At 44.8% G+C, this 16,331-nt stretch overlaps 1 protein-coding gene across 12 annotated transcripts in view; it reads left to right on the forward strand.

The window, feature by feature from the left end:
- AFDN (afadin, adherens junction formation factor) overlaps positions 1–16,331 on the forward strand; it is a 723,489-nt gene that overhangs the window by 126,150 nt on the left and 581,008 nt on the right. For all 12 annotated transcript variants that reach the window (XM_083176399.1, XM_083176400.1, XM_083176410.1 and 9 more), the window contains exon 7: positions 2,241–2,349. In XM_083176399.1, coding sequence (XP_083032525.1) covers positions 2,241–2,349 — 109 coding nt within the window. The remainder of the gene's footprint in view (positions 1–2,240; positions 2,350–16,331) is intronic.

Consider the following 16,331-nt stretch of genomic DNA (forward strand, 5'->3'; position numbering starts at 1 on the left):
CCTCCTTGGTGACTTCCCTCGCATTAGGACCTCCTGTCGGCAGGGCCCATGTCTGCACCCAGATCTTCTCAGATTGGCTTTAACGGCGTGGCTCCTGAGATGGAGGTGCCAAGGGTTTCTCTTCGGCAGTAATCAAGACAATGATTGTGGCATGGAAGCCTTCCTTGTCCCAAGTTTACTACCGGGTTTGGAGCGATTTTTTTTTTTTTTTTTTCAGTTGGTGTGTCGAAAAGGGCTTTGCTTTGGGAGTTTTGTTTGTCCAGGGTCCTGGCTTTCTTTCAGGCGGGTCTGAAAATAGGCCTAAAACTGGCTTCCCTCAAAGTACAAGTGTCAGTACTTTCCGTTCTTTTTGAAAGGCGCTTAGCTAAATGAATGGCTATTCAGACATTTCTTCATTGAGTCCTCCATATCCAGCCTCCCTTTATACCGCCTATTCAAACCTGGGACCTGATTTTGGACTTGTCAGCTCTCCAGCGTGCTCCATTTGATCCACTGGACTCTGTAGACTTTAGTTGCCTTACATGAAAAACCGTTTTTTTTTTGCAATTGCCTCGGCTCAGCGAGTTTCCGACCGATCAGCTTTATGCCATGTTTCGCCATATCTGGTGTTTAATTTAGACAGAGCAGTCCTTTGTACCTGAAAATAGTTTCTCCCCAAAGTTGTTTCCAGGTTTCATATAAATGATGTTCCTGCGTTTTCTCTGTCGGAGATTTCTCCAGAATTATGTTCTCTAGATGTTAGAACACTACAATGTATTATTCGTCTTGTACGATGCTGCCAAATGTGGCTGGCCAGCGTCAAAACAAATTTTGGCTTGCTCGCTGCGCCTAACTATTAGGCAAGCTTATTTGCCATCAAATAAGCTGATTCCTCTGTCTATTAGGGCTCATTCCCATCGGTGGGACACATTTGGGCAGCTCGTTTGGGGGCTTTTGCATAGCAGTTGTTTAAGGCGGCCACTTGTTTCTCGCCACATACTTTTCTTCGATTTTACCAATTTGACACGTTCGCCACAGCAGATTCTGATTTTGGGCGACCTGTCCTCAGTTCAGCTCAGGTGTTCCCTCCCCTAAAAGGGACTGCTTTGGGACATCCCACTCTCCCATTGGCCACCATAGGTATAATAGAAAAAAATGGATTTTGGTTCTACTTGTAAAATCCTTATTTTGAATCCATGGTGGCCACTGGGCGCCCACCCTCACACACTGTTCTGGCAATGAGGGGGAGAGCGCTAATGAGACTTTCCTGAGACTTTATCATTCCTTCTGGTTGCTTGGTTTCCTTTCTTCTTTTTCTGTTCCTTTTTTGGCTAGCTTTTCAACAAACTGAAGATTGTAGGGGCGTGGAGGAGGAGCCTGTGCTGCACTCAAGACTTTCAATCTCCTTGCTGTCTGTAGCTGCGCCCACACCCCACTGTCCCAGTAGCCACCATTAATTCCGAACAAATTTTACAGGTAGGACCAAAATACAGTTATTCTTATTAAAATTATCAGTACTAAATCATTTGTAACATATTAGGTATATAGGTTTCTATTGCTTATTTTTGCTGCATTATTTTTTGGGGTTTTGTTTTTCGGGCCACCATGGTAACCAAATGTTTTGTGGGATGGTTGCTCTGAGCAGCGGTGTGTGGTTGTGACGTGAATTGCCGGCGCCAGAAGTACGCGCTGAAACACTGCTGTTGTTCATTATTTTGGGAAAATACAACTTTTTACTTTTAATGGGACTAATTCTATATCCTGTCATTGCAGGCATTAAAATGTCACACCAGAGACAAAAAGGGGACATCGGGTAGTGTGAGAGAGGGGGTTGGCGGGCAGGTGAGAGGGAAGGTCAGGCAGAGAAATGATGAGGGAGAAGTTTGCACAACCCCAGGTTGCAACTATGCTGGGAGAGGGGACAGCAGTGAGCAATGTACTGTTCACAACACAGCTGGAGCCTGTGCCGGGTTTCTGGAGCTGCAACACTCAGTTGTCTGTGTTCCTCCAATGCTGCTATCTGGACCCCGATCAGGCTGCTGATGCAACATCAAATGTTTCGGTGGGTGATGTGCATGGGGGGAGGGTGGTCAGGGGATGTGCACCTTGAGATATATATTGAGAGAGTGAGATAGCTAGATGTATAGCTATTAACTAGATATACAGTATATGTAAATTGTTAGTATGGAATGAGTCTTAATAGTCTGCAGAGGACTATGCACTTTGCCTTGCTTTGTCATACAATATATATATTTTTTTAGGTTATACTACCTCTTGGAGCCCCACATTCCGATAAAGGCATGAAAGAGACCATACTGGATGATGATGAGTGTCCTTTACAGATATTCCGAGACTGGCCGAGTGATAAAGGTAGTGTATTTACTACAAAATGACAGTAATGGATGATGGAAATGCATGCTGCTTATGAATTCTTCAGATGTCATGTATCATAAGTGTCTGTCTCTCTCTCTGTTATTTATGAAGCTGGGAATTCTATTGAAAATGGGATGCTGTAATGATCAGCTAATCAGATTTTATCTTCTAGAAGGTGTTAAATATGAAGAAACTGGATTATGATTGGTTGCCCATCGCAACATTCCATCTTCAATAGAACTCCCATCTTCGTAAATAAACACCAGTGTGTGTATATGCAGGGCTCGACATTTTTTTTGTAAATCTGGGTGCCAGGATGAAAGAGTAGAAGCCAGACAAACTAAAAATAGGGACAGTGCAAGCTAAAGGTGTGTGCGCGGTAAGAATTTGCACCTTATGCCTATTATGTCAAACACACCCACATATTATACCACATACCATAATGCCCATTACACGTTCTGCCCATTACACATTATGCCACGCGCCGCAATACCCATTACACAACATACACATTATGCCCTCATAAGCAATCTCCTAACTGCCCTCCCCCTTTACCAGCCCTCTAACTGTAACCCCTCACCCAGCAGGGTCCTCCTATTTGTACCCCCCTCAACCAGCATCAGCCTCCTTAATTGCTGGCCTGGAAATCCCAGTGGCAATGCCAACATGTTGTCTCTAGTGTCAAAAGCGCGTCGTCTCCCGGCCTCAGCTGAGCGGCGGCCACCAGACAGGACACAGGCAAGTGAGTAGTGCCTGCCCCACCGCAAATTCAAGAAGGGGGAGGAGAGAGGGGAGGGGGGGGGCAGGCCATGCTGTATAAGAGCAGGTTTGCGGTGTGGCTATTTCAAAACGCAACGGAGATCGTGAGCCGTCTAGTGTTTTTGAAATAGCTGTGCCGCGGACCTGCTCTGTTGGAGCTGTCCACCATGCTGCACGGCATTCATGACCACCATTCTGTCTGTCGCGTGATCTGCTTCTTGGCAAATCTGGTCACCAGGAAGCAAAATCTGGTTTCCGTGGCGACCTGGCCCCCGGGTTTTGTCGAGCCCTGGTATATGTATCCATATACTGCAGTGGCACACTAAATCATAAAGACTCATAGGCAGGTAAGTAGCTTAAAAACGTTTCCAGTGTTTCATCAGCACCACTTCATAAGGACAATGATACAAGTGCAGAATTAATACCTTACCCCACAGCAATGCATCCAATCAGGCAGACAGGTTTTTTCTGTACAGTCGCACGTCAACTTCGAGGCCTGTCATCCGCACTAACCTTCTCCATGGAAACTATACAACATAAACAAGCACAGTGCAAATATAAAAACAGACAATACAAAAACATATAAACACACAGGCACATGGGATGTAGAACTGCATGTCAATAGCATCCATATACTGTAACATACTGACAAATTTACCCCCCCCCCCCCCCCCCCCGATGCTATTCTGCATTCTTGCAAAATAGCATCAAAAACAGCGGTGCACATTTAATTTTTGAAAATAATAACACAAAACACCCTTTAATATCTATACTGAATAAAATACTAATAAGATTGCATACGGTTTGAAATTTCGATCAATGGTACACACACATGGATAAGAGTAACAGCGGTGGGATTAACACAAAATCATTTCACATCTAAACATTGCACATAGGTATATGACATACTATAGGTCTAAAAACTATCTAAATTATCATTAACTAAATTGCCTATAAAGACCTAAATGCAACAATGTAGCTGAGCAACAGAGCTGTCTGTACAGCAGCATAAAATGGGTGTGGTATGATTCACCGACAGTCGGGATCCCGACATCCTGGTCTCAGACAGCGTGGCCAGCGCAACAAAGCCCCTTGCGGGTCGTGGACCCCCACGAGGGAAAATAGCCGACGGCCGTCTGGAACCCGGCCGTCAGTGTTTTAACAGTCGGGATCCCGACTGTCGGGACCCCGTCCGGCAGCCGTATAAAATCTGCTGGAAACAGAATACAGCAAGAAAAATCAGATGTGGAATGTATGTTTAAAAATTGAACCAACAAATATATACCAATACTATGTTTTTCTTGAAGCTACAAGAGAAAGGGAATTCTTAAAACGTGGACATAAAAGAGCATCCTCATCTCAATTTTAATCACTTTTTCTGACTTTTTGCACACCTATATTATTGCTTTAACAAGAAGGTGTAAATAGTACACCTCTTTTTTTAATTATTGTGAGAATTTAAAGTTAAATTTTAAATATGTAGATATCAGTTGGATGCCATATATATTTATCTGCAGTGTGCACCCATCTTTTCTCTACTACAGTATTATTGTTTCTCTAACACACGGGTGTCAAACACAAGGCCCGCGGGCCAAATCCGGCCCGACAGACCTCGTCATGTGGCCTGCGCAGCTACCGCCAGCCTTCACCTTTTATTCTCTTTTTTTAGATCTTTTTTGAGAGGTTTTTTTTGCACTGCCGGCAGCCATGTTCCTGTGGTGTTTTAAGATGTCTGCGGCCACAGGAACATGGCCGCCGGCCCCCACGGCTACGTGGTGGAGGGCCCGGCAGCCTGTTCCCTCTTATCGAGGCAGTGGCAGACGCTGGGTGGGGACGTCATGACGATGACGCCTCCCACCCACACGTCTGTAGAGAGGGAGGGAGGAAGGCAGGCCGAGTCTCGGAGGGCCGCAGCAGGACAGGCCGCGGCGCAGAGAGTGGAATTGAAATTACTGGAGCTGCAGCAGCAGTAAAGGAGCCTGAGGGATAAAATACAGTAAGTTACATAAAAAAACAATATATCTGGTGGTGGTGTCATGGCATTACTTTTATATTATACAGGGGGAGCAGCCTGTGGTGTCATTATTATTGTACAGGGGGAGAAGCCTGTGGTGTCATGGCATTATGCCATGACACCACAGGCTGCTCCCCCTGTATAATAATAATGCCATGACACCACAGGCTGCTCCTCCTGTATAATATAAAAGTAATGCCATGACACCACAGGCTGCTCCCTCTGTATAATAATAATGCAATGACACCACAGGCTGCTCCCCCTGTATAATAATTTTGTGTCATGGCATTACTATTGTTATCTTATACAGCGGGAGCAGCCTGTGCTGTCATTGCATTATTATTATACAGCGGGAGCAGCCTGTGGTGTCATTGCATTATTATTATACAGCGGGAGCAGCCTGTGGTGTCATTGCATTATTATTTTACAGCGGCCCTTTGAGGGTGACCAAACTGCTGATGCGGCCCCCAATGAATTTGAGTTCGACACCCCTGCTCTAACATATACTTGTACATTAGAGAAGGGTAGCACCACTTCTTTCTGAATAAACAAATGAAGAATATAACATTAAATTGATGTTCTAATAATAGATAGATACTAATAGCAGATACTATACACAAAGGTGAACAAAATGATTTTTTTCAGTGCGGAATAAAAAAACTTTCTCTTTAACAGTGACATAACTACCAAGGGTGTAGGGGATGTAGCTAAAATGGGGCCCGGGCCTTTGCGGGGCCCCGAAGGCCCAGCAGTCTTCTATTTTATTTTCCATATATTGATGCAACTCGGGCAAAGGCTGCACCGCTGTAAAGTGTCTGCCTTCAGCGGTGGGACCCGGGCACCGTAGCTTGGTGGCCCACAGGACATCCGGGGCACAAGAGATTGGCGGCTGGCTGCTGGCCTGAGCTGCTTGCAGGAGGCAGCCCACCTATGGCATATGAGATTAGTGGCAGACACCCAGCGCACAGTAGAGCGGCAGCTGCCTGCGCGTCTTGAAAGAGACTTGGTTCACGGGAGATCAGGATATGCGGCTACGGATGCACAAGAGAAGTGCACAAGAGAAGTGCCACTGCTGGTGCCAGTAAATGGTGAGTCCCGGCAGTGTGAGAGGGGGGAAATATGCCTTTCACAACAATTTCAAGCCCCTAATCTCCATCCTCTCTGCCTTCCCCGCTCTTTCCCCTCCTCACCTTATTTTATGTATAAATTGTTATATTCCTCCTGGTCAGCCCTCTTCTCCTGCAGTTGTATAGAACACTTCCTGGGCTGCTTTTCAACAGCTCCTAGGTACAGTACTTTAGTGGAACACCTTCATATTCCTATTGGTCCTCCTGTGCAGGTTATTCCACCCATAGAACAGCCACTGCCACAATGAGTTGACACATTGTCTACGATTGTGCAAACCGTGGCACAGACTTCAGCTGGTAATCGGTATCTTTCAAAAAGCACCCTCTTCAGAAATGTTTGTGACGAGCCTCATAAAGTGGACAAGGTGATATTACAATCCCTGCTACAGTATCAAGGTGATATTACAATCCCTGCTACAGTCCGAAGTGATAGTGCCTGTTCCTCAGCACCAGCAGGGTCTAGGATCTTATTCGCCCCTGTTTTTGGTGCTAAAACCAAATTGGATGTACATGACCATACTGAATATAAATTCACTCAACACATTTGTGAAGGTGCCCAGGTTCTGGATGGATACATTGCAGACTATAATGCTGGCAATGCAACCAGGGGACTAAATGGTGTCCCTGGATATATGGGATGCCTTTTTACACATGCCTATTGTTCCAACACAACAGCGGTTAATCAGCTTTGCTTTATTGTCCCGACATTTCCAGTTTGTCACTCCACTTTGGCTTCACAGAAATCATGGCGTTATGGCGACACTTCTTCACCGTTCGGCCATACTATTGTTTCCTTACCTAGACAACCTTCTACTTGTAGCCAAGTCGCCAGAGGTGTTGTCCGAACAGACACTCCCTCAACTGGGAAAAATCCTCCATGGTCCCATTACAGAGGATGCTGCAATACTAAATTCCAGTGCACAGTGACTTTCTGACACCAGAGAAGTATCAGAACATGCAGATGAAAATATGTCTGTTTCTTTGACACCTCAGGGTCTCAATTTATCAGGCAATGCAAAATCTGAGCCTGATTGTGCCGATGTTTGACATACAGTAGTCTAATAGGCGCAATATTATTATTATTATTATAATTTTATTTATAAGGCGCCACAAGTGTTTCTCAGCGCCGTACAAAGGAACAATACAGGGAGACAAAGCTTGGCAGAACATTGAATAAATAACAAAAATACAGTACAAATAAAGTGCGCCACAGTTCAATACACATTTCAGCTTGGATATAAGTATTGAGACTCAATCCACATACAACTCGAGGCTAGATGCCAATGATGGAGATGAGTATGCGGACGAAGATGGTCACTGAGTGTTGGAGTATAGGAGAGCTGTGAGTGACATGTGAAGAGAAGTGGGGTTTGACAACAGTAGGGAAGAGGGCCCTACTCGGAGGAGCTTACAATCTCGTAGGAAGGGGAGACAATATCACTCTCGCCCGCTACAGTGTCTGCTTCTACTCAGGTTGGATGACCAGCCGCATCAGATCAGGTCTCAATTCATGACTCTGATTCCAGTAGTGCGTGTATCTTTGATATGGTTGCTAAACACTTATCACCTAAATCAAAGACGGCCATTTTGGATCAACAACTGGGTACTTCTAACTATGGACTGGTGTGGCTGGGGTGCTGTAGTAGAATCCTGATCCTTATAAGGAAAATTTAGTTGGGCAGAAGCTCAATTATCTATCAATATTTTGGAGCTATGGGCAGTGTACAATGCACTACGCCAATCACGTGATTTTCTCCAGGGCCAACAGGTACGGTCAGACAATGCCACAACAGTGGCTTATATAAACCACCAAGGCGGCACTTAGTGTCAAAGCTATGAAAGAGGTATCAAAAATATTGCCTTTTGTCGAACAACACGTTCCAGCATTGTCGGTGGTGTTTATTTCCAGAAACTTGAATCGGGAGGTGGACTTTATTATTATTATTATTATTATTATTATTATTATTATTATAATTTTATTTATAAGGCGCCACAAGTGTTTTGCAGCGCCGTACAAAGGAACAATACAGGGAGACCAAACTTGGCATAACATTGAATAAATAACAAATACAGTACAAATAAAGAGCACCACAGTTCAATACACATTACAGCTTAAATGTAAGTAGTGAGGACCCAATCAACATACAACTAGAGGCTTGAGGCCAATGATGGAGATGAGTATGAAGATGGTCACTGAGTGTTGGAGTAAAGGAGAGCTGTGAGTGAAATGTGAAGAGAAGTGGGCTTTGACAACAGGAGGGAAGAGGGCCCTACTCGGAGGAGCTTACAATCTAGTAGGAAGGGGAGACAGACAGATTACAAGAGGTGCAAGCGAGGGGGTGGTGGTTAGATAGCAGGATGTAAACAGGCAAGGGGTCGGAGAACCAGCTGGTTTATGCAGTGGAAGGGTACGCTTTGATGAATAGGTGAGTTTTCAGTGCCCGTTTGAAGCTTTGCAAGGTCGGGGAGAGTCTAATGGAGCGAGGGAGTGCGTTCCACTGAAGGGGTGCAGCACGGGCAAAGTCCTGTACTCTAGCATGGGAAGCAGTGATCAGGGTGGAGGAGAGACGACAGTCGTCAGCTGACCGTAGAGGGCGGGAGGGTGTATGAATGGAGATGGTTAGAGATATATGGAGCAATGGATTTAGAGATGGCCCTGTATGTGAGTGTGAGGTGTTTGAAGAGGATTCTGTAGGGGAATGGAAGCCAGTGCAGATTTTGTTGAAGGGGAGTAGCAGAGTTAGAGCGGCGGGAGAGGAAGATAAGCCTGGCTGCAGCATTGAGGACAGATTGGAGAAGAGCTAGTTGGGATTGAGCGAGGCCAATGAGAAGAGCATTACAGTAGTCAAGCCGTGAGATGACTAATGAGTGGATGATCAGCTTAGTTGCACTCTGTGAGAGAAAGGGCCTGATGCGAGCAATGCTGCGTAACTGGAACCGGCAAGAATGGGCCAGGGCTTGGATGTGAGGTGCAAAGGAGAGGGAGGAGTCAAGAGTGACACCCAGGCAGCGGAGTTGGGGAACAGGGGAGATGATGGTGTTGTTAACAGTGATAGAGATATTAGTAGGGGGCATAGCTCTGGGTGGGGGAAAGATAATAAGTTCGGTTTTGTCCATATTCAGCTTCAGAAATCGCTCAGACATCCAGGTAGAGATTGCAGCGAGGCAGTTGGAAACTTGAGAGAAAACAGTGGGGGACAGATCAGGAGAGGAGAGGTAGATTTGGGTGTCATCTGCATAGAGGTGATATTGGAAGCCAAAGGAGTTAATGAGTGCACCCAGAGAGGAGGTGTACCAAGAGAACAGAATGGGGCCAAGGACGGAACCCTGAGGGACCCTGACAGGAAGGATAGAAGGTGGTGAGGTAGAGCCAGAGGCAGAGACTGAGAAGGAACGGTTGAAGAGGTAAGAGGAAAACCGGTACTTGTGTATTTTGGCGGCGCCCATCGCATCGCATACCATAACGTATACGATGGTATGCGATGCGACGCGATATCGTACGATAGTGCACGATGGCATACAATTTTGAAATTGTATGCCATTGTACATGGCATACAATGCCATACGATGCGATGCGATTAAATATTGTATAAGCACCCAATTGGGTGCTTACAATGTTAAATGCACCCCCACGCCACCCCCCCCCACTATAAACGTGAACCCGAAGCGTGGCGAGCGCAGCGGTACGCGTCCTACGACCTTTTCATACCCCCACTATCCACGTCGGCGTGGAGTTGAGAATAGAATAGTGTGGCGAGCGTAGCGAGCCCGAAGCGTGGCGACGTGGATACCTGTGAAGCCTGCGAAGGGACGCGTTTACCTGTGAAGGTATCCGCGTCCCCTCGCGGGGCTCGCTGCGCTCGCCACGCTTCGGGCTCGGTGGCTCGCTGCGCTCGCCACACTATTCTATTCTCAACTCCACGCCGACGTGGATAGTGGGGGTATGAAAAGGTCGTAGGACGCGTACCGCCGCCCCTCGCGGGCTCGCTGCGCTCGCCACGCTTCGGGTTCACGTTTATAGTGGGGGGGTGGCGTGGGGGTGCATTTAACATTGTAAGCACCCATTTGGGTGCTCAAAAGCACCCTTTAGCGTGCTTATACGATTTTTGGTCGTATAGGGGGTCAAAATCGCGTCGCATCGTATGCCATCGGGTGCATGGCATGCGATGCGATGCGATCTTTCCGTCGTACGACGGACATCGGGGGCGCCGCCAAAATACACAAGTACCAGAAAACCAGTTGAAGACTGTGCCAGAGAGGCCAATGTTTTGGAGTGTGTGGAGGAGGAGAGGGTGATCCACAGTGTCAAAGGCAGCAGATGGGTCCAAAAGGATAAGCAGGGAGAAGTGACCCTTGGATTTGGCTGACAGCAGGTCATTGGTGACTTTCACTAGGGCAGTCTCAGTGGAGTGAAGTGGGCGAAAGCCAGATTGAAGGGGATCTAGGATGGAGTGGTCAGACAGGTAGCTGGTGAGACGCCTGTAAACCAGCCGTTCTAGTATTTTAGAGGCAAATGGGAGAAGAGAGATAGGGCGGTAGCTTGTGGGAGATAAAGGGTCCAGGTTAGGTTTTTTAAGAATAGGCGAGACCAGAGCGTGTTTGAAGGGTGAGGGAAAGATGCCAGTAGAAAGAGATAGGTTAAAGAGGTGAGCAAGGTGGGAGCAGCCAGTGGGGGAGAGGGAACTGAGGAGACTTCCTAAATCACCAAGATGTTCACCTGGGAGAATGGTCCCTCCACCCAGAAGTGTTCCAATTTCTAGTGAAACGCTGGGGTGATCCAGATGTGGACCTGGTGACATCCGGCTACATTCAAAAGTTAGCTGCTTATGGGTCATGGTCTTAAGATCCACAAGCGTTTATAACAAACACACTGTCAATACCATGGATGTTTCGTCTTCCATACCTATTCCCTCTAGTTACCATACTTCCACGAGTGCTTTGGAAACTTAAACAGGAAGGCAGAAACCTTATTTTAGTGGCCACTGTCTGACCCAGACATCATTAGTTTCCCCACTTTCATAGTCTTGTCAGTGGACCAGCCACTTCTATTACCTCTCAGGCCGGACCTTCTCAGCTAAGGTCCTTGTCTGCCTTTGATGGCATGGCAATTGAATTTGCCATCCTGAAGCAATAAAGGTTTTCAGACAGTGTACTTCAACCTGGAAAACCTGCTTCAGCGAAATATACTATAGATAATGGCAAACCTACTTCTCCTGGTGTGCGTCAAGACATAATACCAATATTTTCAAGGCCGCGAGGATACTTGCTTTTCTTCAAAGAGGCTTGGATCTGGGTCTAAAATTGGCCACCCTTAAGGTTTATATTGCGGCCCTTTCAATATGGTTTCAAAGAAAATTTGCTTCTTTACCTGATCTTCAAGGTTTAATACGTATCCCCATGGGATTTAACGGTGGTCATGGAGGCTTTAGGAAAACACCTATTTGAACCCTTAAACTCACTGCAAAGACAGTCTTTTTGCTTGCCATAGCGTCAGCCCGATGTGTATTTGACCTTAGTGCACTTTCGTGCTGGTCTTTTTTATAATGACAGGGCTTGTCTTAGAACGAGACCTACCCAAGGTGGTCTCCAAGTTCTATATGAACCAGGAAATTGTGATTCCTGCTTTCAATTCTAGAGATTTATCTCCAATGGAATGTTCCCTAGATGTGGTTCCAGCCTGAAAACTCTATATGGAACATATGGCTTCAACAAAATCTAAAGCATTGCTTGTCATTTATGGATTTCACAAACGTGGTTGGCCAGCTAGCAAACAAAGTTTTGCTCACTGTTGTCCACAGAACATACCAGCGTTGTCTTCTGTGCTAATACTGGGGATTCTCAACTGGGAGGCGGACTTTCTAAATCACCAAGACATTCACTCAGGCGAATTGTCCCTTCATCCAGAAGTGTTCCTGCTTCTATTGGAGCGCTGGGGTCTGCCAGATGTGGACCTCATGGAGTCATACCGCAAACAGAAGGTGTCCGTTTACCGGTCCCACTCCAGGAATCCTCAAGCAGCATTCACAGATGCACTAAAAATGCAGTGAAAGTTTCGTCTTCAGTATGTGTTTAATCCAGTTTCCATGTTCATTCGGGTGCTCTGGAAACTCAAACATGAAGGTGAAGCTCTGATACAGGTGACTGAAGCGTGGCCTAGACATTGGTTCTCCGGCCTTCACAGATTGTCAGTGGATCAACCATTTCCATTGCTGCAACCTTTACCTTCTCATTGCCTCAACCTTTCCTGCAGCCACATCTACAATGCCTGACTTTAATGTCGTGGCACTTGAATCTACTATTCTGAAGCATAGAGGGTTCTCACATAGGGCCTTATTTTAGTTCACTTTTTCTGACAAAATCCTTCTTAGATGGACAAAACCTTGTGCACTGCAGGGGGGGGGGGGGGGGGGGGGGGGGGGCAGATGTAAAATGTGCAGAGTAAATTAGATTTGGGTGAGTTATTTTGTTTCTGTGCAGGGAAAATACTGACTGCGTTATAGAGCTCACTTAGAAGTAAAACCCCACCCAAATCTAATTATATCTGCACAAGTAACATCTGCCCCACCTGCAGTACAAAAGGTTTTGACCATCTAATGGTGGTTCAGACCATGCTTAAGGCTCGAAAGCTGGTTTAAGCAAGGATATATTTCCTGGTGTTGCATACCTATTATTCCTTGTGTACTTCCAGACATTATGACAGAAAGGTATTTAAGAATGCGAGGATGCTTGCATTTCTACAGCGGGGCTTGGATTTGGGTTTAAGACTGGCATCTCTCAAGGTTCACATCTCGGCCCTCTCTGTGTGGTTCCAGAGAAAATCTACATTGTTACCCAACACACTTCTCTTTTCTTGAAGGGGTGTTGGGCATCATTATGTCCCTCCAATGACACGATCTGTGCTGGTCTGCTTTTCTGATTTCACAATGACAGTGCTGTCCTTAGGACAAGGCAGACTACTTTTGCCTAAAGTGGTCTTCAACTTCCATATGAATCAGGAAATCGTGGTTCTTGCTTTTAACTCTATGGATTTATCTCCTGAGGAGTGTTCTCTGGACGTGGTACGAGCTTTAGAAATATATGTAGAATGTACAAGTTCTATACGAAAGTCCAATTTCTTATTTATTCTGTATGGAGGCTTTTGAACAGGCCAAGCTTCCAGTACCTACCGTCAGGGGTGGCATTTCATGGTGAGTCTACTGAACAAATGTGCAAGCCTGCAATGTTGTTCTCTGTCCAGATGTTTATTAGGGTCTATGCCTTTGACTCATTCGCCTCCCAGGATGCTTCCTTTGTATCCTTAAGTACTGCTTTAGAACATCCCCAATGTTAACAAGAGTTATGATCTCTTTCTTCAAGGTTCATGGGAGCCACAGGACACCACCCTAATACATCTGATAGGATACATCAGTATATCTGTGTGTGATATGTGCGACCTTGGTCACCAATTCCCTCCTTTCTATGTGCGAGTGTACTTGTATCCTTCACAATTTCTTTCTTCAATTTCTGCTTCTTGCTTAATGCTGGTTGACAACACTGAGGAGCTGAGCATGGAGGCAGGGTTATAGGGAAGAATAGCCGTGCATCGTGGGAATCCTAAGAGCTTAGCTGGTTCCCGGTCCTCTGGATCTGCCTACAACCCCCCGATGTTAATCCAGTGACTCCCTTGAACCTCGAAGAAAGGTAACTTGTTTTTTGCCACGAAGAGGATGATGAACAAAAGAAGCAACTACCACATTTCTACCGTTCAGGCAATTGAGACATGTTGAAAAAAAAAAAAAAAAAAAAAAAATTTCTGCAAGTTAAAAACCTTCAAACTGTGTTTGACTGTTCTGGATATCCATCTGAGCAACCCAATCCCGGACATTGTGGCCCATTTGATAGCACAGCACTTGGTTTACTCAAGCCAAGACAGAGATCAGCCTTGATGAGGTCAGAGATCACCATTTATTAGCAGTTTTCCTGATCTCACCAATACGTACATTTTAATGTTTTACCCATGGGAGTTTATCAACCTAAATCTGGTAGGATCAGGAGAACTACTAAGAAATGGTTGATTTTGAAGTTTTTTTAGCTTGCAGAAATGGTTGTTATAATGGTTCAATTGCCTGACTATATGGTAGCAGCTTCTTTTTTTCGTTACCCTCTTAGTTGCAAAAAACTGTATATAAAACTGTTTTTGACATGTACCACCAAATTGTGTATCTATTGTAATACTATACAGTAATACTGACCGGATGTTATGGTAACGCCTAGGCAGTCCCACTATCAAGCAGGGCATTGAGAAAAGGGGCACAGTGACCAGGCTATGGCTTTACTTTTTTTTTTTTACAGTCTGGACACAGTGTCCATGCTACGAAATATCATCAACTATATTCCGCAGACAATGAGGGGGGGGGGGGGAGGGGGGGGAGGGGGGGGGGGGGGATCTAGTAGGTTGTAGAAATATTTGGATGTAAATCACAAAGTATATTAAGGCTGTGTACCCTGGCTCAAAGATACCTGAATAAGGAGTGAGGACTGCACTGCTTTTTGTAATTGCAATCCATTTAATTTATTTGTATGTATTCCTTTTTTTTTTTTTTTTTTTTTTTTAAGATTATTTGGCACCAGTAAATTTTTGATTATTATGTTGTGAGTCGGATCCACCGTTTAGGTGGTTTGATTCAATTTTGTCATTCTATTGACTTTCAATTTTACATACCATGTTTTTATATTTTCACTGTGTTTAATTATGTTGTATAGTTACCATGGGCCGGTTAAGTGGTGATAACGTCGCCACACAATGAAGTTTTTTTGGCCACGTGAGCAGGTGTGTCTGGCTCGGATGGGCATTAATGACGTTGAAGTGTGATGGCACAGACCCATACAGTATTCTGTATTTTGCACTTGTATCATTGTCCTGATAATGAGGTGCTAATTAGCTATTGAAACAATAAAGCTTCTTGCCTGGCTGTGAGTATTTGGGAATGCCGCCTCTTCCAATGATAAAATATATGATTATAAAATATTTGAAAAAGAAGAAACTAGACATGGTGGTGGAGTGTATCCTAGCTAGCATCCGTGGCAGACATTCTAGAAATGATCTCTTGCAGCTTCCTCTACCTGAAATTATATCTACAGCATTCAAAATAGATTGCAGTGGTGAGAGTCTGTTCTTGGGAAGACCAAGGAGACTATTGCAATAATCAATGCGAGATAATGAGTGCATGGATTAGTGCTTTAGCAGTGTCGTGTGTAAGATAGGGTCGTATCTTGGATATGTTTTTTAGATGCATGTACAGTAACATGATTTTGAGACTGAACTGTCCTTTGTTCCCCACATTCAGTCTGAGTCAAGGGTGACTCCTATGAGCCTATGTGCGTGTGGCATACTCACTTGCTCTTTCTGATTGGCTTCTGTCCTCCTTGATTGTGGGTTACTGTTTGGTGAATTCAACTGGGAACTTTACTAAAGGTTCTAAAAATGGAAGAAAAAAAAAATCTGATTTGGCTATGGGCAACATCAGCTTATGTCTATTGTTTTCAAGGAAGCAATATAGTAATGATAGACATCTGGTTGATTTGGGCAAAAACAACTCTTCATATTTAGGGCCAGATGTATCAAGCTGTAAAAAGGGATAAAGTGAAGAGTGATAATCAACCAGCACCTGTCATTTTCCAAACCAAGTTTTTTAACATGACAGGAGTTGTATATCACTCTACACTTTATCACCTTGTTGAAGCTTGATACATTTGGCTTTTAGAAGGTTTTATTAAATTTACTCCCAAATGTCTAATCCACCATGCCTATCTGCTGAACTACCTTTACCTCCACCTTGTTCAGTATGATTTACCGACATTTAAAATACTGACAAGCATGGTCAGACAGTCAAAATACCAACATTCATTATACCTTCGTGGTTATAATACTGGCACGGTCAAAATGCAGATGAAAGTGTACTCTCTACTTTGGGCACGGTTATTATCTAACTCTATGCCCACTTGGATCGTGACTTAAGTTAATTATTTAAATTATGCCATGTCGGGGTTTTGAATTTGTCAGTATTTTAACCATCTGACAGTGGATTTCAGTGTTTTGA

This window comes from Crinia signifera, chromosome 3, assembly GCF_055691185.1.
Source record: "Crinia signifera chromosome 3, ASM5569118v1, whole genome shotgun sequence".
Taxonomy (NCBI): Eukaryota; Metazoa; Chordata; class Amphibia; order Anura; family Myobatrachidae; genus Crinia; species Crinia signifera.